The sequence below is a fragment of the Prunus dulcis genome, chromosome 7, assembly GCF_902201215.1.
Source record: "Prunus dulcis chromosome 7, ALMONDv2, whole genome shotgun sequence".
Classification (NCBI taxonomy): Eukaryota; Viridiplantae; Streptophyta; class Magnoliopsida; order Rosales; family Rosaceae; genus Prunus; species Prunus dulcis.
Window position 1 is genome coordinate 13314117 of NC_047656.1, and position 20992 is coordinate 13335108.

At 36.7% G+C, this 20992-nt stretch overlaps 4 protein-coding genes across 4 annotated transcripts; 3 read left to right on the forward strand and 1 right to left on the reverse strand.

The window, feature by feature from the left end:
* Positions 1-5085: 5085 nt before the first annotated feature.
* On the reverse strand, positions 5086-9001 carry LOC117634644 (threonine dehydratase biosynthetic, chloroplastic). Its single transcript, XM_034368827.1, has 9 exons — positions 8488-9001; positions 8221-8400; positions 7852-8121; positions 7475-7681; positions 6423-6671; positions 6257-6327; positions 5948-6065; positions 5664-5798; positions 5086-5583 (listed from the first exon to the last, which is right to left on the reverse strand). Exons 1-9 carry the CDS (start codon positions 8938-8940, stop codon positions 5443-5445), a joined length of 1824 nt encoding a protein of 607 aa, XP_034224718.1. The 5' UTR covers positions 8941-9001; the 3' UTR covers positions 5086-5442.
* A 1371-nt stretch (positions 9002-10372) lies between these two features.
* Positions 10373-12186, forward strand: LOC117635409 (protein CHUP1, chloroplastic). The gene is made up of 2 exons (XM_034369736.1): positions 10373-11309; positions 11445-12186. The coding sequence occupies exons 1-2, from the start codon at positions 10461-10463 to the stop codon at positions 11949-11951; spliced, it is 1356 nt and encodes a 451-aa protein (XP_034225627.1). The 5' UTR covers positions 10373-10460; the 3' UTR covers positions 11952-12186.
* Positions 12187-12453: 267 nt separating this feature from the next.
* On the forward strand, positions 12454-16040 carry LOC117634917 (peptidyl-prolyl cis-trans isomerase FKBP16-4, chloroplastic). Its single transcript, XM_034369200.1, has 10 exons — positions 12454-12654; positions 12742-12882; positions 13203-13258; positions 13425-13480; positions 13838-13895; positions 13987-14061; positions 14625-14714; positions 15164-15241; positions 15584-15624; positions 15729-16040. Exons 1-10 carry the CDS (start codon positions 12576-12578, stop codon positions 15754-15756), a joined length of 702 nt encoding a protein of 233 aa, XP_034225091.1. The 5' UTR covers positions 12454-12575; the 3' UTR covers positions 15757-16040.
* A 76-nt stretch (positions 16041-16116) lies between these two features.
* Positions 16117-18899, forward strand: LOC117634772 (wall-associated receptor kinase-like 20). Its single transcript, XM_034368985.1, has 2 exons — positions 16117-16670; positions 16803-18899. The coding sequence occupies exon 2, from the start codon at positions 16839-16841 to the stop codon at positions 18732-18734; it is 1896 nt and encodes a 631-aa protein (XP_034224876.1). The 5' UTR covers positions 16117-16670; positions 16803-16838; the 3' UTR covers positions 18735-18899.
* Positions 18900-20992: the final 2093 nt, after the last annotated feature.

Genomic DNA, 20992 nt, shown 5'->3' on the forward strand with positions numbered 1-20992 from the left:
TTTTCATGATGGCTTGGCACTGAGATATTGTAGCAAATTCAGTGAAGCAATCATGAGGTCATCCTCTTTGTCACCATAGGTGAGGCACACAGATATTGTAGCAAATTCTAACATGGGTTATTCTATAGGCCCTGAGATGAGGCCTTATCGCTTAACCATTAGATCAAACTAACAAATTTAATTCAATGGCATAGCTAAGAGATAGAGCCTCGTCTAAGGGCCTTGAATATAATGCCCTCACTATAAAATTCTACCATATATGCATATGTACGATACATTGGAGCAAATTTACTTGAAAGCAGTTTATGATTTTATGAGGAATGGCCAGTCAATTGAGTAAATGGACCTTGTGATGGCCCCGCCTCAAGGGCCAGCACTTTACACACTCAGACTAAATTGTTAGTTTCTTTACACCTCCTGCCTAATTGTTGGTTCATCACTAAGGCCTATTTTCATAGACAGTTCATCTGGGGTTTCTGTTATTATTATTATTTGTTAATTTAGCGCTTAGTGTGTGTTTTTTGAAAAGCGTTTAGCTGTGCGGCTATACTCTATAAATAGAATATTACAATAGTATAGCCGCGCGGCTATTCTCATTGAATAGCATAACCTGAATTTATTTTTTTAATTACTTTAATTAGTAGTTATGTTTTAATTATTACTTAGTGAATAATTAGTATTTTAATATTTTAATATATTTTATTTTGATTCAATAATATGTGAGTATTTTGTGAATAATACGTGAATTTTGCATGTATAATTTTGTAAAAAATAAGTGTATTAAACAATAAAGACTAGGGTAATGGCCTAATAGTAATGGATAATGCTCTAAACTACTCTTATCGATAAACAAAAATTGGAAAAAAAATAATTATAAAAAATATATATCACAGTATCTATGTAAAGAGCATAGCCATTTATTTAAAAAAAAATTTAAAATAAACTACCACAATACAGCCGCACGGCTATACATGTTTTTATAAATAAAAAATAAAGTATAGCCGCGCAGCTATACTATTTATTTATTTTTAAAAAGGGCCCGCGTAGCCCTTAGCGCGTGTTTTTGTGGAAAGAGTATAGCCGTTCGGCTATACGCTATAAAAGAATATTACAAACGTTTAGCCGGGCGCCTATAATCTATAAATAGAATTTTTTAAAAGTATAACAGCACGGATATATCCATTGAATAGCATCGTCTAAATTTATCTTTTTTAATTACTTTAATTAATAGTTATGTTTTAATTATTATTTACTTAGTGAATAATTAGTATTTAAATATTTTAATTCAAGAATTCCTCCGACTGACACCCCGCCGATCCAGCCCAAACCCATCGCCACCGCCGCTCTCCTCTCCAACACAACCAAACTTCACCTCGCCCAGATTACTGCGAGTTGAGTCGCTCGAGTTGCCGCTTTCATTTTCAACTTACCCAACTTCAGCAGAGATGAAAATTGGGCAGCAAATATTACCAAAAAGAAAAAAAAGAAAAAAGGGCAGCAACATCACCTTTCAAGATGCCAAGATGGACAATTCAAAATGCAAATTTCAAAACAAATGTCTGGTATTATCAAACCAATTAGCAAGAATTTGAAATTTTAGTCAAATTAAAAGGCTCGAATTCAAATTTCAGATACATATCAAGACACCCATGGATCTGGTGAAGGGGGAGATCCAGTGTTGGGATGTGTTGGATAGGAGAGAGAGAGAGAGAGGAGGGGGGCTGGCTGTTTGAGACAGAGAGAGAGGAGGGGGTTTGAGACAGAGAGCACACCCAACCCAGATGTGAGACAGAGAGAAAGAGAGAGGTGCTGCGGGGATGGGTGTGGAGTGTCAAGGCTCAGAGGATGGGAGTGGCGCTGGCTTTTGTGATTTACTCTGTTTTTTTTTTTTCTTCTTCTTCAATTCTCTGGTTGTTCGTTCATGTTTTTTTTTTTTTTTTTTTCGTCTCTCTCTCTCAAATCTTTGCGATTTGGGGAGTTCAATTTTTCTTTCCTTCTTTTAATATTATTTTATTATATTTGTTCATTGTTTAAGTTTTTAAATACTTTTAAATATTTTATTAATATATTATTGAATGTGTGGCCCAATGTCTAAAGAGTCTAGCCGTACGGCTATACTAAAAAGACTTTTAAAAATGGAAAAATACAGTGTATAGCCACGCGGCTATACTAGTTATGAATAAATAAAAAGAGAGTATAGCCGCGCGGCTATACTAATCTATAAATATAATATTTCGGGTTTAGGGTCGTTCGGCGACACCCCATATGTAGAATGTTTTAAAAAGTATAGCCGCGCGGCTATACGCATTGAATATCATAATCTAAATTTCTCTTTTTTAATTACTTTACTTAATAGTTATGTTTTAATTATTATTTACTTAGTGAATAATTAGTATTTTAATATTTTAATTCAATAATATATGAGTATTTTGTGAATTTTGTGTGTATTATTGAAAATTTTATAAAAAATAAGTGTATTAAACATGAAAAATACATATATACGTGTACAATATAAGTATTAAACGTGAAAATGCTAAATTCTTTATACGGGTAATTAACTCTGGAAAAGTAAATACTCAAAATAGGACAATAGAGATTTGAGTAATAGCCTAATAGTAATGAATAATAATCTAAACTATTCTTATCGATAAACAAGAATTGGGAAATAACAATTAGAAACAAAAGATTGTAGTATCTATGTAAAAATGAATTTAAACAAAAGACCCCAGTAAAGCCGTGCGGCTATACTCTTGTGATAAAAAAGAAAATCCGGAGTATAGCCGCGCGGCTATACTATTTAGACGACCCGCCCATGAACAGTTTTTTCTCGTTGTGCAGGACGTTTGGATGGGCCGTCGATCAGCAAAGCGGGCCGGGTTATGGCCTAATGGGAATTCCTCTCCTCATCATTAAAATAAAATAAAATAAAGCATTAAAAAGTATGTTACAAAATCAATGTTCTAATATTGCCTTCAACTATATACATGTATTTTTGCAACCTATCTTATATCTAGATAAATCTTTCTCAACTAAATGGTAAAATATCTTAGTTTTATTCATTCAGCTGGCTAAGGATTTTGAAATCAAAGACTTGGGTATCCTGAGATATTTTCAAGGGATTGAAGTGGCTCATTCAAAATAGGGAATCTTTGTTTCACAAAGAAAATATGTGCTAGATCTTTTAATTGAAATAGGGATGCTAACTTGCAAGCCTGTGGACACTCAAATAGAACAAAATCATAGATTAGGTGAACAGACGGATGATACCCATGTTGACAAGGAGAGATATTAGAGATTGGTAGGAAAATTAATTTATTTGGCTTATACACAACCATATATAGTCTATGCAGTGAGTGTTGTTAGTCGGTTTATGCACTTCTTACGAGCCACGAGAAGTTCACATGCATGCAGTTGAAAGAATACTTAGATACTTAAAATCAGCACCTGGTAAGGGTCTTTTGTTTTCCAAACCTAATCATTTTGGAGTTGAAGCCTACAAAGATGTAGATTGGGCTGGTTCTATTTCATATCGAAGATCCACTACATGGTATTGCACAATTGTGGGTGGCGACTTAGTGACATGGCGAAGTAGTCAGTTGTTGCTACGTCCGGTTCTGAAGCAGAATTCAAGGGCCAAGGCCCATGGTGTGTGTGAATTACTTTGGTTGAGGATTTTTCTAAGAGATTTGAAGATTGCGTATAAGGATCCTATGAACCTATGTTGTGATAATAAGGCAGCCATCAGCATTGTTCATAGCCCAATTCAACATGATAGGACTAAACATGTTGAGATTGACAGACACTTTATAAAGGAGAAATTGACAGAAGGTGTGATTTGCACCCCATATGTGAGAAGCGAGGATCAACTTGCTGATAGTCTAACTAAGGGAGTCTCCAGCAAGGTAATAACGATGGAGTTATCATGACATTCATGCATATCATAAATTAATAAATATGTTGAATTATATGTTTTGCATCACCTAGTTTAGTCGTGAAAATTTCCCTTGATAAGACTTTTGTTCCTACTGAGTTGTGTTTTCAATCACCATTTTATAGGTGTAAAAACTATGTTATTGTGTTTCGTTATAATACTAATGCCAGAAATGAGTATATACTTAACTTAGTATTATTTATAACCCTAGTGATAGATAAAGGGATTGCCATAAAATATAGGGGTGTGCATGGGTTCAAATCAATTCGTATCCGAGCCAATATATATTGGATTATGAATTTTTTCAATCCAATTCGATCTAATGTAATTGATATTGGATTGGATTGAATGATCAATTTTCATTATGAAAAAAGATAATAGTGAAATATTTATCGTCATGTTAAATATAATCAAACATCTTAATATAAGTAAATGTAAAATAGAAATGAAATGCTAGAGAAATTTATTTAATTCTATAATGCACTAAACATAACTCCATCAAATGACTTAAAATGTGCAAAACTTTCTTAATTACAATTATGTACATTAGCAAAACAAGCATGAAACTAATTGAACTGGATTGGATTTGAACAAGCAAATCCATCATCCGATCCAATCATGTCGGTATTGGAAGTAAGAGATCCAATCCAATTTGCCAAATCATTGAAAACCAATTAAAATTGGATCGGTCAATTGGATCTTGCACACCCCTAATAAAATGGTAAAGAAAATTCTCAAAATACCACTATTTGATAGGAACCACAAAGTATTGCCATAAAATTCGCATAGTTCACTAACTTATTTTATCTCTGGTTGAGTTCTTCGCAAAAGAAAAAACTTATTTTTACCATCATTGAGGACAATTCTCTTGCTTGTTCAGCCTCGCCGCAATAGACGTAATGGCATAATTTAGGCTATCAGGAAGAGAGTTGTATTGTGTACCCAATATGAACTGGTTTCAGCCTTTGCAAGGTATATGGGGCAGCAATCTCACGTCTTTGTTTTTCACAGTATTACTCGCACAAAAATAAAAATGAAAAGAGAATAGGATTGAGCTTATAGTAAAACAGAACAATAATTCTACCAAAATAGTTTTACCAAAGTCAAAAGATAAATATTAAGGAGATTTCAAGCTAAAAGAGAAGACAATGAAATGCTCAACTTCCTTCCAATAGTAAAATCACATTCTCTTATTGCCTTCAATACTCTTTTTTTCTACTTGCTAGTGAGTCATGAACACCGCTTTTCTCATTCAAAACATAGTAGACCTTACGGGGTCAACACCAATACCCACTCGATTGGACAAAACAAGACCTGGGTTGACACCCATGAACAATGTTCTTATAATACAGACAATTAAAATATCGTACTTTCCCCTTCAATACATACTTCTCTTAAACTTGAAAGATACAAGAATAAACTATCAAACATATAAGACAGTGTCTCCCTTCTATGCTCATTAAAACGTCATCTGGAGGCACAAGCTTCCCCTTCATAGCAATGTGAAAGTCTCAATGCATTAAAAGATTGAACTCGTCGTTGTCGGTCACCACTGCATAGTCATATCCAAGAGAACCCGCACGAGCTTGAAATTCATCAATATCGCCCCTGGCAACTTGGATTCCAACCAACACATTTGCCCCAGTTTCACCCTATTGCATAGGAAAAACAAGTATACCATCAGATTTTGTTTATTAAAATTCAAACAAACAAAAAGATGTTGAATTACGACCTGTCCACGGTAGTGGAACAAACTAATATTCCAACGTGGACTGAAAGCGTCCAAGAACTTCATCAGAGCACCAGGTCTTTCTGGGAAGACAAAGTGACAAAGAACCTCGTTTTGAACATTTGATCTGCCCCCCATCTGAAAGAGATCCACAACAAAGTAAACTTAGGACCAAGATGCAACAAACTAAACAAAAATGAATTAATGTGTGTGTGTGTGTGTGTGTGTGTGTGTGTGTGAGAGAGAGAGAGAGAGAGAGAGAACACGATTGTAACTAGCAGAATTACCAAGTAGCGCAAGTGATCTTTAACCAAGTCACTTTTTGTGAGATTGTAAGTCTTGAGTCGACAAGACTCCAGGCGCTCTTGCATTTCTTTAAGTTCAGAAGCTGTGTGCACACCAACACTGCACATGATATAAAAGGATAAAGAAATATCTAAAAAAAGTTCTATGTATTACTAATCCCAAGTAAAAAAGCTTTTGTTTATGGGAAACAAAACAGCCATAAGTAAACCCATCTTAACCACACAAAAGAAATTGGCAGCAAATTTGGGAAAAATAATGTCAGTAAAACCTAAAAGATGACTAGTGGTTACCTGTACAATACTACAGCCTGTTTATCAGAATTATATCTGTATTTAAATTCACTGATATTCATTGGGCCCACCTGTCAACCAAAGTGATTCAGTTCACACCATGAAGAACATTTCAGCTGGAAAGGGAAAAAGAAAAAAACAGTTGACCAAGGCACCATTAGCATACCAGTTCACAATAATGTTTAAAGCTCCCAGGCTCCTCTGGCATAATAGTTGCGAGTACAGCCTCTTGTTGCCGACCAACATTAGCAAGTTCAGTCACCACTCTCAGTTTATCAAAGTTCATATTTGCCCCACTGGTTATTGCAACAACATTTTCTCCTTTAAGACCATAATACTTGCAGTAAGCTTCAGCTCCAGCAAGAGCAAGAGCGCCTGCTGGTTCTAAAATGCTCCTAGTCTCTTCAAACATATCCTGCAAAACAAACACTAAGCTTGTGAAGTCTAAAATCTCAAAACTATTAAAGATAAGTTACAGTGTTGGCCGTCCTTTCTCAATGAGATAAACTAGCACCCAAATTGCATTTGAACTTATTACTGTTACAAATAGCCAAACACAGAAAAGAGGTTACTCCTGAACATAAATGAATTCATTAATAACACATATCTCTCCGATGTCATAAGTAGACCACAGAGCAGACAACCTTAGTATGACATCAAAGTTCAAAGGATGAAAATAGAATATATATACAGAAAAAGGGCTCGCTCTGAGACATAAGGACAAGCAACAAAGTAGACCCCTGAGCAGAAAAAAGCCTTGCAATAATGCCAGCCACGGTAAACTTGCTTCAAGGAAATCCAAGGTTGTTACTATATGTATCTGGGACAATTTTAATTTGAACATTCACTCCACTTCATTGTCTTCTTTCATATATGTTACATAATGTCCACCAGAAACAACTCATCCAAAAACAGATTGATTATCTTCATTCGAAGTCCTCGAGCAAATTCCCAATTCCTTCGTCCACATACTTTCTAACTGCTAACTAAGAACTTTGGCTGGTAGTTATTCAATTTACACATATGCAAATGAATATGTTAATTTTTACACCAAAAAAGACAGGGAACATATGTAGGTTACAAAGATAGAAGTAGGTTAAATTCTAGAACATGAAAATGTGAACAGAAGTTTTGTTTAAGAAGTCTACTACCTAAGAATGCATGATAAGCAAAAGAAACTCACCCATGCAAGTTTCAAGACTGGAAAGAAGTTTTCACCTTTATTGAGCCACATATAGCATCACGGCTAACAAGAACTACACCATCTACCATGTCCTTGCATAAGCGGAAGGTTTCTTCGCCAACCTCTTTCACAGCCACACCATCTGCAAAACCTCCAACCTGGTCCAACATTATTCTCTGACCATGATGCAGCGACAATGCCATTGCATTTGCATCAGAGGGCTCCACACCAATAATCTTTACCTGTACAAGAGATATCACAATACATTATGTGATGCTAAATTGAAGGCCTTTTTTTAACGAAAAAAGGAAAGGCAAAATTAAATCTTTCCATGAAGAAAGCGCACAAATTTGAACAAGTCACTTGCCCAGTAATCCATTCAAAAGATGAAAAACACCAAAACCATACAAACCTTCGGAGAAACCCTCTTTACATATGCAGCAATACCAGCTATGAGACCACCACCTCCAACAGGAACAAAAATTGCATGCAATGGGCCCTTCGTTTGACGCATAATTTCCATCCCAACCGTTCCTTGTCCGATAATAACATCTGGGTGATCAAAAGGAGGTATGAAGCTCCTTCCCTCCTCTTGAGCCCGCTTCTTAGCATAAGTTTGAGCCTCATCATATGAATCCCCTATAAGAACAACCGTGGCGCCCAATCTCTCAACAGATTTCCACTGCAAACAAGCAATACACAATTCCACAACATTCAATAAGCCAAACCCACAAATTAGAATTGTGAAATTAAGCTCCAAAATGGAAAAAAAAAAATGTACCTTAATTTCTGGGGTGGTTACAGGCATTGCAATCACAGCACTGCAATTCAACTTCTTAGCAGCCAAGGCAACTCCTTGGGCATGGTTTCCAGCTGAGGAGCAAATAACCCCTCGATCCAGTTGCTCCCTTGGAAGCTTTGCCATCATGTTGTAAGCTCCCCGAAGCTTGAACGAGAAGACCTGCAAATTCAACAAAAAAGTTTCAGTCGAAAATCCCCAATTTTTCCAATCCAAATTATTCAAATGAACACTTGGAACAACACTTACAGGCTGCAAGTCCTCTCTTTTCATCCAAACTCTCACTCCCAATCGCTCCGACAGCTTCGTAGCCAATTCTAACGGCGATTCGATGGCCACGTCATACACCTTCGACGACAGTATGTTCGTCAAGTATTCCATGGCGTCGACAATGTTCCCGTTGTCGTTTCCGTCGGTGGCAGTACGGTCGGGTACGGCTCCGAGGAAGCCGGGCGGGTACTGGAGCGAATCGGCTGATACCCGGTGGGGAGGCGGAGACGGCGTCGTTCTGGTCTCGAAGGAAGCAGAGGAGGTGGAGGGTTCGGCGGAAACATCGGCGGTCGGTCGGGAAAGCGTTGCGGAAACGAAGGGCTTGATCGGACGGCGGGTGCTGAGCTTCTGGGGCCCATTGGGGAGGTGAGACTGGAGGCGTTGTGACCGGAGAAGTGGGGAATGGGCTGGGCTGACACGGAGGGCCTCCATTGGTTGATTGGTTGGAAATGGCGGCAGTTTTTGAGAGGAAGGGAGTCGGAGGTTTTCTGGGTTTTGCTTTTACTTTCTACTTTTAGTCACGCAGACTCACCGTTTAGCTCTACCGAAGGGCCAATGAGAAAATGACACGTACAGGAAAGGTAGATGGCTATTGGTCTGTGACGCAGTCGCAGGTTAGACTACGATCTGGAGTATGCAGTTTTTGACCGACTTTTAGGTGAGACGAGACAAATATTCACTTCAACCTTTTGTTTGTGGCTGTGGGTCCCGCAATTTTGCAGACATTGTGTCTGCGATTCGCGCTTCATTAGTCATATTTATTATTTACATAAACAGTCCCTTCACGTGGTTCACGGAGATCAGGGAGTGTCTTGGTCAGTTAACGTTGGATTAAATCCAATGGTAGACATCGGTCTAAATAATAAACTCAATTTGTAATTTTTACTGCAATTTGTTTTTGGATAAATTTTTTTAAAAGATAATAATTTTTTTTTCAAAAGGCCTTACCAAAATTTTAATAATTTCACTATCAGATTATTTGACTAGCTAATGACAAGAATTCCATCATCAAATGAGATTTTCCCAACAATTAGAGCAGTTATTATGCTCAAAATTCACATTTTAGATGGTTTTTTATTGTACAAAAAAGTATTTTGTATGATTTATCAAACAAGACTCATAGCTTTGACAAAACAAAAGCAAGAGTGCTCAATATGAATATAAAACTATTTATGAGAGGACAAAAAAACAGGAGGAGGAAAATCAGAAAAGGTAAATTATGTTGCATCATGATGATGTGTGTATAATTAGGTGAAATACAAAGCTTATATGTCAACAGTATTTTGTTGACTCTTGTGAGGTTCCTAAAAAAAAGGCTCCTTAAGATAAACTTTGTATTTTTCAATTCTATAGAAATGTTGTCCATATTTTCTACTTTTTTTTTTTGTTTCTTTTTAGCATTTGCCATAGAGAGGGAGGGGCGTATTATATTGAGTTGCGTCAATGAAATCTGGATGCACTTGAGGAGGAAGATGAGAGTTTGACTTGCTTTTCCACTGTAGTGCCATCCCATCTGCGTTTGTTCGATTTTCTATATTTGAGGGGAGTCTGAGCAGTGCTTGCTTGAGGGGCCTCAAGAACGGCCAAAGAGACCTCTATAAGGACATATTAAGCACGTGTGAAATTCTTAGAATAATACAATCAAATAGAGTTTGATTTGAAAAAAAAAAAAAAAAAGTAATTAGATTCCAAACAGCACCAAGTACAAAATGAAATGAAAGTGACACAAAAGGGCTCTCGGCCTCTCTGATAGTGTAATATAAAGGCAACAGAGACCTCTACACCTCTCCGTGAGGAAAGCTAAAACAAAAGACAAAGGCAAAGAATCCTAAACAGCTTTATAATAAAACTTGCATTATTTGACCACCATCAGGATAAAAAAAAGTCTTTACATTCAAGAAAACCAAGTTTCCCTTGTAATTCCATATTGGGTTTTGAGTTTGATTTGTAAGATGGAGAGCTCAACATCGAAGGTAGAGGTCATCATAAAGCCTATGCTGCTTAAAACTGGGATTCCTTTAGCTTTGTCTGTGGTTGGTTTCATCTGTGCAAAGCTTATGGCTAAAAGAAGCTTGAATCCTAAAGAGTCTTTATCAGAAGCTGATGATCAGGTGCTTAGAGATGGGGATAGCTTTCATAGTTTCAGTTCTACATGTGTGTTTTCCATGGAAGATCATGAACCAATTATCATGGATGCAAATGTCATGAATTTAGCAGAAAGTTTGGAGATTGGATATAATAAACACGAATTGGAGGAAGAGATTTCGTTCCTAAGAATCGGACTTGATGATCTTCAAAACAGAGAATCTGAGTTGGAGATGCAATTTATCCACTACTGTGACTTGAAAGAGAAAAAATCTGTTGTTGTGGAGCTGAGGAATATGTTGTTATTGGAAATGGCTCATGTTGAGTTTTTCAACAGAGAATTTTCATCCATGGAGGCTGAGAGCCAAAGGCTTCAGAAGTTGGTAGTAGAATATTTGAGGATTTTGGAGCAACTTGAGTATTGGAAATCAGAAAATGGATTTCTTCAGAGAAAGGTAAAGAAGCTTTTGAGGAAAGCAAGTTGGCAATCTCGAATAATGCAAAAACAAGATTTGAAGCTTGAAGCTTGGGAAGCAGAAGTTTTGAGGATATATGATGTACTAGAAACAAGGACAAAGGTTATCAAGAAATTGGAAGATGAAGTTGGGGAGCTGAGAGTGGTTTTGGACCAAGTGCAGGATGAGAAAAATGTGCTCCTGGAAAAGCTTGAATTGGCAGAAAAATCAGCTTCCTCAATCTCCAAGGTGACACCACTTTAAATCAATAACATATGCTAATGTATGTATTCATTCATATGATCAACAAACATGCACCGAAGAGGTAAGAAAATTAGAAGCTATTAGGTGCCTTGTCAGAAAGGAAAATGTGGTATCTATTTTTGTTCCTTCCAGATTGACAGTCTAACCGCTTTGAGGTATCACATACTGCAGATTGGAGGAGAAGGGATCAAAATTGAAGTCCTCAAAAAGGAAATAGAGCAGCTGCAGAAGGATCGTGCAGCTGAACTGAAGGAACTGGTTTACTTGCAGTGGAGCAATGCGTTAAGGCACGAGTTGATGAGGAATCAAGCACAAGAAGAGCAGCAAGATCAGGAGAAGAACAATAATTTGGCAACAGATTTTGAAGGAAGCGGAGAAATTGCAGATTATGGGTTAGCTAGCATGGTTTTGGAGCATAATGAGCCTTGCTTTGGAATTGTGAGCGGCGATCAGGCTTGTTCGAAAAGGCAAAAGCTATTTCAAAGGCTTAGAAGATTGGTGGAAGGCAGTGACAAGGCAAAAGGAAGAAGATTGGGTGAGAAAGAAAGGCATGAAGAAGTCAAGTGTTTTGGAAGGCATTCTGTTTCAGCTGATGCAGAGGCACATCACATTGCAAGGAGGTCTTGCTTTAGTGCTTGAACACATACATATCTGTATATTACATCTCTTGCTATTCAGATATTAAATTCACATGTAAGATGTCTCATAGAAGGCCAATTTCTCCTTTAATGGTTGAGAAAGGCTATGAAAATGCTAAGCTTCAAAATCACATGTAACCCTACTGGGGGACTGATGACTTTGTAAATCATATGGAACCAATCTTTCTGACAGTTGCTTTCACTATAAATCTAAATAACCAAAGCATTTGTATGAAGTTTTCTTGATATGAATATGACCCTTTAAGCTATAAGACATGGCATGCACGAATTATAAATATATAAATAACATATCTTGTATATTTAAAGCATTTATGTCTGAAAACTAAAAAAAGTTCCAAATTCTCACAATTTTTTTGTTTCTGAAAATTCAAAAAACTAAAATAAAAAGGGGGGCGCTCGAGCCCAAAGTTTGATGGAGCCCAGTCTTTGTGAATTTGGATACTATAATGATGAACTCCATCCATTTGGCAGCACCTGGTGATTTTGAGACAATAAAGCTGTGGATGAAATACAAAGTGCTATCCTCTCTCTTACAAAAACTAAACCAACTAAAGCATTGATTCTTGAACGGTCGGTCTTAAGTGTTATTAACCATTATTGCACCATGGAACTCCTCCTTCTTCCATATCACCAACACAATCCAACTCTGCTCCACAGGCCTCCCTTCCCAGAACCCATTACTAGTAATCTCTCTCTCTCTCTCTCTCTCTCTCTCTCGGCTTGTCTTTTGGGGTTCATTGAGACTCAAGCAATTTTATTTGAATTCACAGGCAAGAGACTCCTCAAGAGGAACTCACATGTCTTACCATGTCAATGCTCATTGCCCTCCTCAGATTATGCTGCAAAACCAACCAACCAGTCATTACACTATGAGGGAAGGAGGGCTTTGATTGGTTCTCTTTTAACCTCAGGTTTTCCCTACGTTTAACTCCTTTTCTTTAATCTGAACGCATAAGTGTAAAAATTAAATAAATAAAAATTTTGGTTTCATCTTGTTGAAAGAAAAAGAACTTCTTGACATTGAATTGGCATAATTTTAATAAATTAGGTCTGGGAAATCTGTCCCTGTGGAAATTTAGATAATTCTAGTGGGTTTTGTCTATTTTCGTTTCTCATAATTGTCTCTGTTCTTTTCATATCTTCATATGATGTTTCATTCCTACCATGAAAGCACAATTGCTGTATACACAGGCTTATTTATTGACCTCTTCATCTTTTTGAAATGAATCAGCTGCTGGCTTGTATGTGTGTGATGTGGCTGAAGCTGTTAGCACAAGTAGGAGAGCTGTGAGTATCAAAATATTTTTTTGCTTTTGTTCTTTTATCTTCGAGATTATACTTTGGTGATTATTTCTGCTACGAAATTAAATTTTAAGAAGAAAAAAACAAGAAATATTATTTTTTTAAATAGTCTTTGCATTCAAAATTTGTGACATTCATTTATTTTCTGCAGCTAAGAGGAGCGAAAATACCTGAGAGTGAATTTACAACCCTTCCCAATGGTCTGAAGTTAGTAAACTATCGTTACTTATAAACTCTCTGCTCACCTGTTATGCTTTCCCTCTCTCCTTTTATAATCTTTCATGGTACATTAAACCATAAACGTGGCATTTCATTGGAGCTTTCATGTTGATGGCATGCTACATGTAGATAAATGCACTTCAAAAAATTTCTTGTCAAGCTTAGAATGTAATTTTCTAGAGTTTTTAAAGCTCTGCGTCTGAAATAATAATATACAAAGTATAACAATAAACTCATACCTATTTTACGATGCAATATGCTGTTTATTGATTTGACCTGTGGAAGGTTCATATCTTTTCCTATGCCAAGAATTATGTACTGATGGAATTGTTCCTCACTCCTCAGGTACTATGACTTGAAGGTTGGGAGTGGAGCTGCGGCAGTGACAGGATCCCGGGTTGCAGTATGGGTTGTGATCAAGTTAAATTTCAATATTGAGAATACATAGTTAAATTTTCCAAAACTAAGCATTAAAAATGTCAATATTTTTGCAGGTTCATTATGTTGCGAAGTGGAAGGGTATCACTTTTATGACAAGTAGACAAGGACTTGGTGTTGGAGGAGGAACGGTAAGATTAGACTGGTGCTGCTATTCACATGTATACGCAGTATTATAGGTCATTTCGACAGTAATTTCAAATGCATATAGATAGAAGCGGACACCTTCAGTTTCCTTCTATATTACAATCAAAGGAACCAACCAATTTTATGATTACATAATATAGCTTCTGGAATACCTATCTAGACCATATATCAACACTTTTCTGCTTAGTAAATATGCACAAACAGTTATATTTTTTTCAGTTAAAGTGCTGAGACTCTTAACATGCCATCTTTCCTATGATGAATTACCAGTTAACTGTTTCTCATTGATCCCTGCTCATAATTTCTGAAATGAATTCCTAAATTATTCGTTGTGCAGATTACTTCCAATTTTTAATTATTTCCAGCGAGCAATTTTTGGAGATTTTGACATCTTAGTTTACCAAACATTTAGTTTTATCTTGAACTGTGTACTTATGGTTCATGTTAATAAGGAAAATAGACTATGCTATCTGCACTCGCCATACTGTGTCACATGTAAGTGTTTCTTATATCTTATAGTTGTTATATGTATGCTTGGATGCTGCAGCCATACGGATTTGACGTTGGCCAATCTGAGAGGGGATCAGTCCTTAAAGGGTTAGATCTTGGTGTAAAAGGCATGAAGGTTGGAGGCCAGGTGAGATCAGTGTTTTGGAATAAAATTTATTTGTTATATCTTGAAGCACTGTTGCTGCATAACTTGTGTTTACAATTTGAAGAAGAAAATTGGAGTTTATTTTTATGGTGTTTTGTAGTAAGCCTTGAGTGGAACAGTGTTCTGGAATCTGGATGGATTTATGTAGAGACTACAAATAATTTTGAGTCTCAAGCATCTGATATATATTCCTTTGATCCTCTGAAACTGTAGACTAGAAATTTTATGATTCTTACAGAATGATAGTTCTTTTAATATTTGGAGATATTTTGTTCTTTATGATAACAGAATAACAGGTCGAAGTCTCTGATCTTCTCTTCATTGGACTGAGACCACTTAAACAACTGAATAACAACTTCTTCTTTTTTGGGGGTCAGCATTGATATGTACCCTTTTGGGTTCCTTTTTCATCTAAATTATTTATTTTGCAGCGACTGCTAATAGTTCCTCCCGAGCTAGCGTATGGAAGCAAAGGAGTCCAGGAAATCCCTCCAAATGCAACCATAGAGGTAACATAATTTAATCTCCTTCAAAGGAATTCATCCACAAATCTCTCTCTCTCTCTTAAGCCTTTTCCATGGTCTTAAGTATATTACACTTAACTGCAGTGTTCACGCATCCGTGGTTAAAAATTCCCTCCAGATGTTATTCATAATGACTTGTTCTGCCATTCTCTTTCATCCCAAGTATAGAATCTTTAGTAATTTTGTTTGTATACGAACTAATCTATCTCTATCACTATTTTCTTTCAAATTGTCGTTTTATTCTTTCAATCTTTTCTGCTATCTTTCTTTCATGGGCCCTGCTCTATATTCCTCTTCACTGTTTTTGTACCTTCTTTTAATCTGCAGTTGGATGTTGAACTACTGGCAATAAAGCAAAGCCCATTTGGGTAAGTAATGGGTTCTCTGAAGTTAGTTAACCACTTTTGATATTTATAAATTATATTGGAAGATACGTAGCAATTGAAAATTATCTTGTTACTCTCTTGTGCAGGTCTCCTGTAAAAATTGTTGAAGGTTAATGCAAATGCAATGATGCTCTTCCTACCGCTCGTCGTGTTCTTTTGTTAATGTAAATGAGGAGATTAGAAGCTCAAAAATTGTGGAAAAAAAGAAGAAGATATGTTTGCTGTTCTCTTCATAGAAACCATAAAGCTGTCTTTTTTGTTCTGAGACATTAGTTTTCTATGCATGTGTCTGTGATGATTAAATGATTGAACGATCAGATCGTTGATTGCTTATAAAAATGACTTATTTTTTGGGTCATTTAGGGCCCGTTTGATAACCATTTCATTTTTAGTTTTTAGTTTTCATTTTTTATGCTAGAGTATAGAGAAAAATGAGAGTGAGAATGGGAGTGAGGATGAGATTGAGAGAGAAGATGAGAGGGAGGAGTAACAAAAGTGAAAACAATTTGAAATAGATTTCAGTTTTTAGTTTTTGCCCATCCCCTCCTCTCATCTTCCTTCTCAATCCCATCTCTACTCTCATTCTCACTTCCATTCTCCCTCTTTTTCCTCTATACTCTAGCACAAAAAATGAAAACTAAAAAATAAAATTGAAATAGTTATCAAACAGGCCCTTATGTTCTTGTTGTCCTATTTTCTTGTTATGAATGTTAAATCTTTTCTATTTCATTTTTTATGCAGAACATAGCTTAATCTGCTTATGCATCTCTCTAACTTATCTGACTGTGATCCACGTGTATGCTTGTTGGATAGCAGAACATTGGTGGGAGAGCCATTATGTTGCCTTTTATTTTTATAATAGATTTTATTCTTAATCTATTGATTTGTTGCTTAACTTCATGAAGGAAAGCAGAAAAGTTGGCATATCATTAGTTTGTTGCACTGAAGCCTTTTCTGGTAGTAGCTTTCCTTAAGTAGAGGTCTCAGCATAAAATGCTGTCCCTAGAGAATAAAGGAAGAATCTACAGGTCCTATAAAATCCAAAAGTTTTATGATTTTTTTCACATAAGATTCTTGCAGAGACTTTCCAGTTTTTGTTTCACCCACTTTATTCTCTTGTTGTATCCTTTTATTTACCCCATCTTCCTTCCCATATGCAGCACAAGCTTTTCATTGCTTCCCTTTGTTCATGCAAAATGGTCACTAAGCCAAAAATAATGCCAGGCTTCCTCTTCTGCCATCTCTTCTTCCTTCTTTGTGTAGATCATTACTGTTCTTCTCAAAAGACCTGCCCGGAATGTGGCTCCATAAAAGTCCCATATCCCCTGAGCACAAACCCCGACTGTGGCGACCCCGACTACTCTCTCCATTGTGACCCCTCCTCTAAGAAACTCTATGTTGATGCCCTCAATGGAAGTTATTATCTTGTGCTTCAAATCATGGCTCTGAATCAGCGCATGCTGGTACAACCATCCCCATGGCTGCCTGGCCAATGTGTTACTCAAGACATGGTGTTGAGTGAGGGCCTCTGGTTGAATCAGTCACTTCCTTTCAACATCACTTCGTCGAACACCATCTTCCTCTTTAACTGCTCTCCACGGCTCTTGGTTTCTCCTCTTAATTGCACTCCATCTAGCCTTTGTCACCGCTACTTGGAAAGCTCAGGACATGTTGACACAAACCGAGCACTTCAGTGCGCAGGCAAGCTTAAGCTTTGCTGCACTTTTGTTGCTGGTGGGACGCCTTCAGCCTACAAAATACGGCTTCACAGTTCAGGTTGTAAAGCCTTTAGAAGCATCCTTCATTTGGATATAAACCAGCCTGCAAACCAATGGGAAGAGGGATTGGAAATTCAGTGGGCTCCTCCACTTGAACCAATTTGTAGAACACAGCTTGACTGCTCTCAAGCTTCCAAATGTTCACCTACTGGTTCCAATGGCCTCTCTCGCTGCCTTTGCAATACGGGCTACTATTGGGACCATGTTCTTGGAACATGCTCAAGGAAGAAGAGGAACACGAAAGCCGGTCTGCGTTTAAAGGTCTCAGTAGGGGTAATCTCTTTTTTCCTTGTGGCTGTAGTTATAGCGATAATTACAGTGAAAAGGTCCTGCAAATTCTCTGAGCAGGAAAAGCTTAACAAGGCAAGAGAAGACATGTTGAAGAACAATGACGGGAAATCAGCTAGAATGTTTCACTTAAAAGATGTGAAGAAAGCCACTAAAGGTTTCTCTAAAGACAGGGTTTTAGGGAGTGGTGGGTTTGGAGAAGTCTACAAAGGAGAGCTTGAAGATGGGACTGTGGTGGCTGTCAAGTCAGCTAAAGTGGGCAACATCAAGAGCACAGAACAAGTACTAAATGAAGTTGGGATACTTTCCCAAGTCAACCACAAAAATCTGGTCAGACTCTTGGGTTATTGTGTGGAAGCTGCGCAGCCATTGATGCTCTATGAGTACATATCAAATGGGACACTCAGTGACCATTTACATGGTAAATTTTCCACCTTTCTTGACTGGAAAACTAGGCTCAGAATTGCCTTACAAACAGCTGAAGCATTGACTTATTTACACTCTGCTGCTCATACTCCCATCTACCATAGAGATGTCAAGTCAACTAATATACTACTTGATGACGATTTCAACGCCAAAGTTGCAGATTTCGGGCTCTCCAGGTTGGCTTGTCCAGGGTTGAGCCATGTCTCAACATGTGCTCAAGGAACATTAGGGTACTTAGACCCCGAATATTATCGCAACTACCAGTTAACTGATAAGAGTGATGTTTATAGTTATGGGGTTGTGTTGCTTGAGCTTTTAACATCACAGAAAGCCATTGATTTCTCGCGTGATCAGGACGACGTGAATTTAGCCATTTATGTGAGTGTAAGAGCCAGCAATGGTGCAATTATGGAAGTTGTGGATCAGCGGCTGTTTAGCAAGGAGCCTGCAGGGAATATATTGGCAAGCATAAAGCTTTTCTTAGAGCTCGGACTTGCCTGTCTGAGGGAAAAGAAGGGGGATAGGCCAGCCATGAAGGATGTTGTTCAAGAACTCCACTGCATAATTCAAGTTTTAGGTCATGAAGTGGTTCAAAACTAATGAGATTAGCTTTGCTGAAACTATATGAATTTACTGTACTATTAATGTAACCGAAAAAGTAAAATGTATTGTACTATTACTATAGTGTGGAAATGTTCTCCTACTGGACTCTGTAAGATGCTATGTCGTTAGATTGTTAATAAGACGCACTCTTATTTTAATGCACAATAAAGACAAAGTGTAAGAGTTTGACGGGTAGACAACTTAACATACCAAACAAGATAAAAGTGTAAGAGTTTAAATCCAAGTTGTATTCCTTCGTGTAAACATTACAATATTTATAATTGCACAATAAAGATATAAATGAGAAAAGTCTTGAATGGCAGTAAATACAAAATATTTGGAGAGCAAATCAACTATTGTGATTAAGAAGAATCCGTTTCAGATTCTTCTTCCTTGATGAGTGCGTGTGGTTTAACACAAAGTTATATAAAAATTGAAGATAAATATTGTTATGGATAATATGATACAATCTTTGAATATACATGTTTCCAAATGAGAGGATATGGAAGGAGGTGGAGATAGATAATGCCAAGAAAGGCTTAGATTTTGAGTAGCACACAAGCTAAAGTGATTCCAAGGATGGGTTTTGAGTGGAGGGAAAAAGAAGGGTTGGGATCAGATGCTTCCTTTGTGCAGAAATAAAATGATGCAGAGAAGACATGGACTTCCAATTCTGGGGTTATTGGAATCTATTTATATTTAGGATGTCCACATTAATTGGTTGGCATGGAGAAAAGGCAAGCAAGCTTTTTGCAGACAAGGAAAGCATTTTGCTTAGAATGTTTGAATAGGAAATTGGCAATTTTATCAAGCAAAGTGAAGCATTATATAGAGTTAGTTGCTTGAAGTCTAGTCTTGTCATAGATTCATATCTTGTAAATTTCGAATCATTACTAAATACTGGTCGTGTAAGGAGTGCAATATGACTATTTTGAAGTGCTAATAACAATTTTCATTGTATTTACATAAAGTTAGTTGCGAGTTTTTTACATCGGGCTTATTTTTGTAATGATTAAAGTGTGGAGTTGTAACTAATGCAGACCAGCATCAGACTCCAGATTGTTAGTTGCTATTGCTTATTGTCTCTTCCACAAACTCAAGTGGAATGTTAAATTGCAAAGCTTTAATTGGATCCAGAGAAGAGGAAAAATTCATATTACAAAATAAAATCTAAACTCCCAAATCAACATAACTGCCTAACTCTTGCGTGAGAATTTTAATTGCTATCAAAATCATTAATTGGTTCTTTGTACATATGATTCTTAAATTATAATTTAGTAAATAAAAGATTTTAATCATGACATGTCTATGGTGAAGATTCATTAATAATAAGGAGGTGGACAAGAAGGCGTATCATCGTTATTTAAGCCGAAAATACCAAAATTGTGGACTTCATATATTTCTTTATCTTTTCAAATTTTTTTTTTTTTATCAAAAGGGGAGTAGAGAAAAGTCCTAAATACATGCAAAGCGACATCATTTAGACCATAAAACAATATTAACATGAAGAAAAAAAAAAACGTGCAATTAGTCGATGGATGCAATTATTTTACGGCAAACGATGAAGGGGGAAAAGGTGGGGTAAAGAGTGGGGAAAATAGAGATGAAAAGCAACTTTTAAATTGGGATTAGTCTAAACACCAAGAGTGCATTGACTTCTAATATCTATTATTATTATTTATTATTATAGTTGTTCTCCTTTCTTCAAAGCTTTCCCCCACAGTGGGAATAAAATAAAACCAATTGGTCTCTTTTGGGCAAGTAAAATCAAGACCATTTGCATAACCACTAGTGTCAATATTGTATAAATTATCAAGCGTGACAGAGTGATATCAAAAGATGAACCCAACTTGTGGAAAAATTATAAAATAACCACAATAACTTTGGTGGGAAGGAAAAACCAAAACGTTTCCACCACAAAATGGATAATGGACTAATAATGAGTTATTTCAGTCCTAATCAAGACACTAAATGGGTCACCTGTTTTACATGAATAAGAGATTTTTAAAAAGATTGTGTACATCAACAGCCGAAATTGCATCCTTACGCACGACATTTCCCTTGTCAGTTAAGCATGACAAGTCATGTGAGGACTTCCAACTCCATTATGTACAAGTACAATATCAACAACACAGAAAACATAAGCAAGGAATCCAAACTCTTGATTAACAGTTGTTGGAGTTGTTCTAAAAAAATTTGTCTAAAAAAATTTGTTTATTCTTTTTCTGTGTCTTGAGGTTTGGTTGAATGAGCAG

Coding starts and splice junctions, on each gene's coding strand:
- LOC117634644 (XM_034368827.1), bottom strand. CDS start 8,940: ATGGAGGCCCTCCGTGTCAGCCCAGCCCATTCCCCACTTCTCCGGTCA. Junction 8,401..8,487: donor AAAGAGAGGACTTGCAGCCT/GTAAGTGTTGTT, acceptor TTGAATTTGCAG/GTCTTCTCGTTCAAGCTTCG. Junction 5,799..5,947: donor AAGATCACTTGCGCTACTTG/GTAATTCTGCTA, acceptor GATCTCTTTCAG/ATGGGGGGCAGATCAAATGT.
- LOC117635409 (XM_034369736.1), top strand. CDS start 10,461: ATGGAGAGCTCAACATCGAAGGTAGAGGTCATCATAAAGCCTATGCTG. Junction 11,310..11,444: donor TCTCCAAGGTGACACCACTT/TAAATCAATAAC, acceptor TGTTCCTTCCAG/ATTGACAGTCTAACCGCTTT.
- LOC117634917 (XM_034369200.1), top strand. CDS start 12,576: ATGGAACTCCTCCTTCTTCCATATCACCAACACAATCCAACTCTGCTC. Junction 12,655..12,741: donor CTTCCCAGAACCCATTACTA/GTAATCTCTCTC, acceptor TTGAATTCACAG/GCAAGAGACTCCTCAAGAGG. Junction 13,259..13,424: donor TTAGCACAAGTAGGAGAGCT/GTGAGTATCAAA, acceptor TATTTTCTGCAG/CTAAGAGGAGCGAAAATACC.
- LOC117634772 (XM_034368985.1), top strand. CDS start 16,839: ATGGTCACTAAGCCAAAAATAATGCCAGGCTTCCTCTTCTGCCATCTC.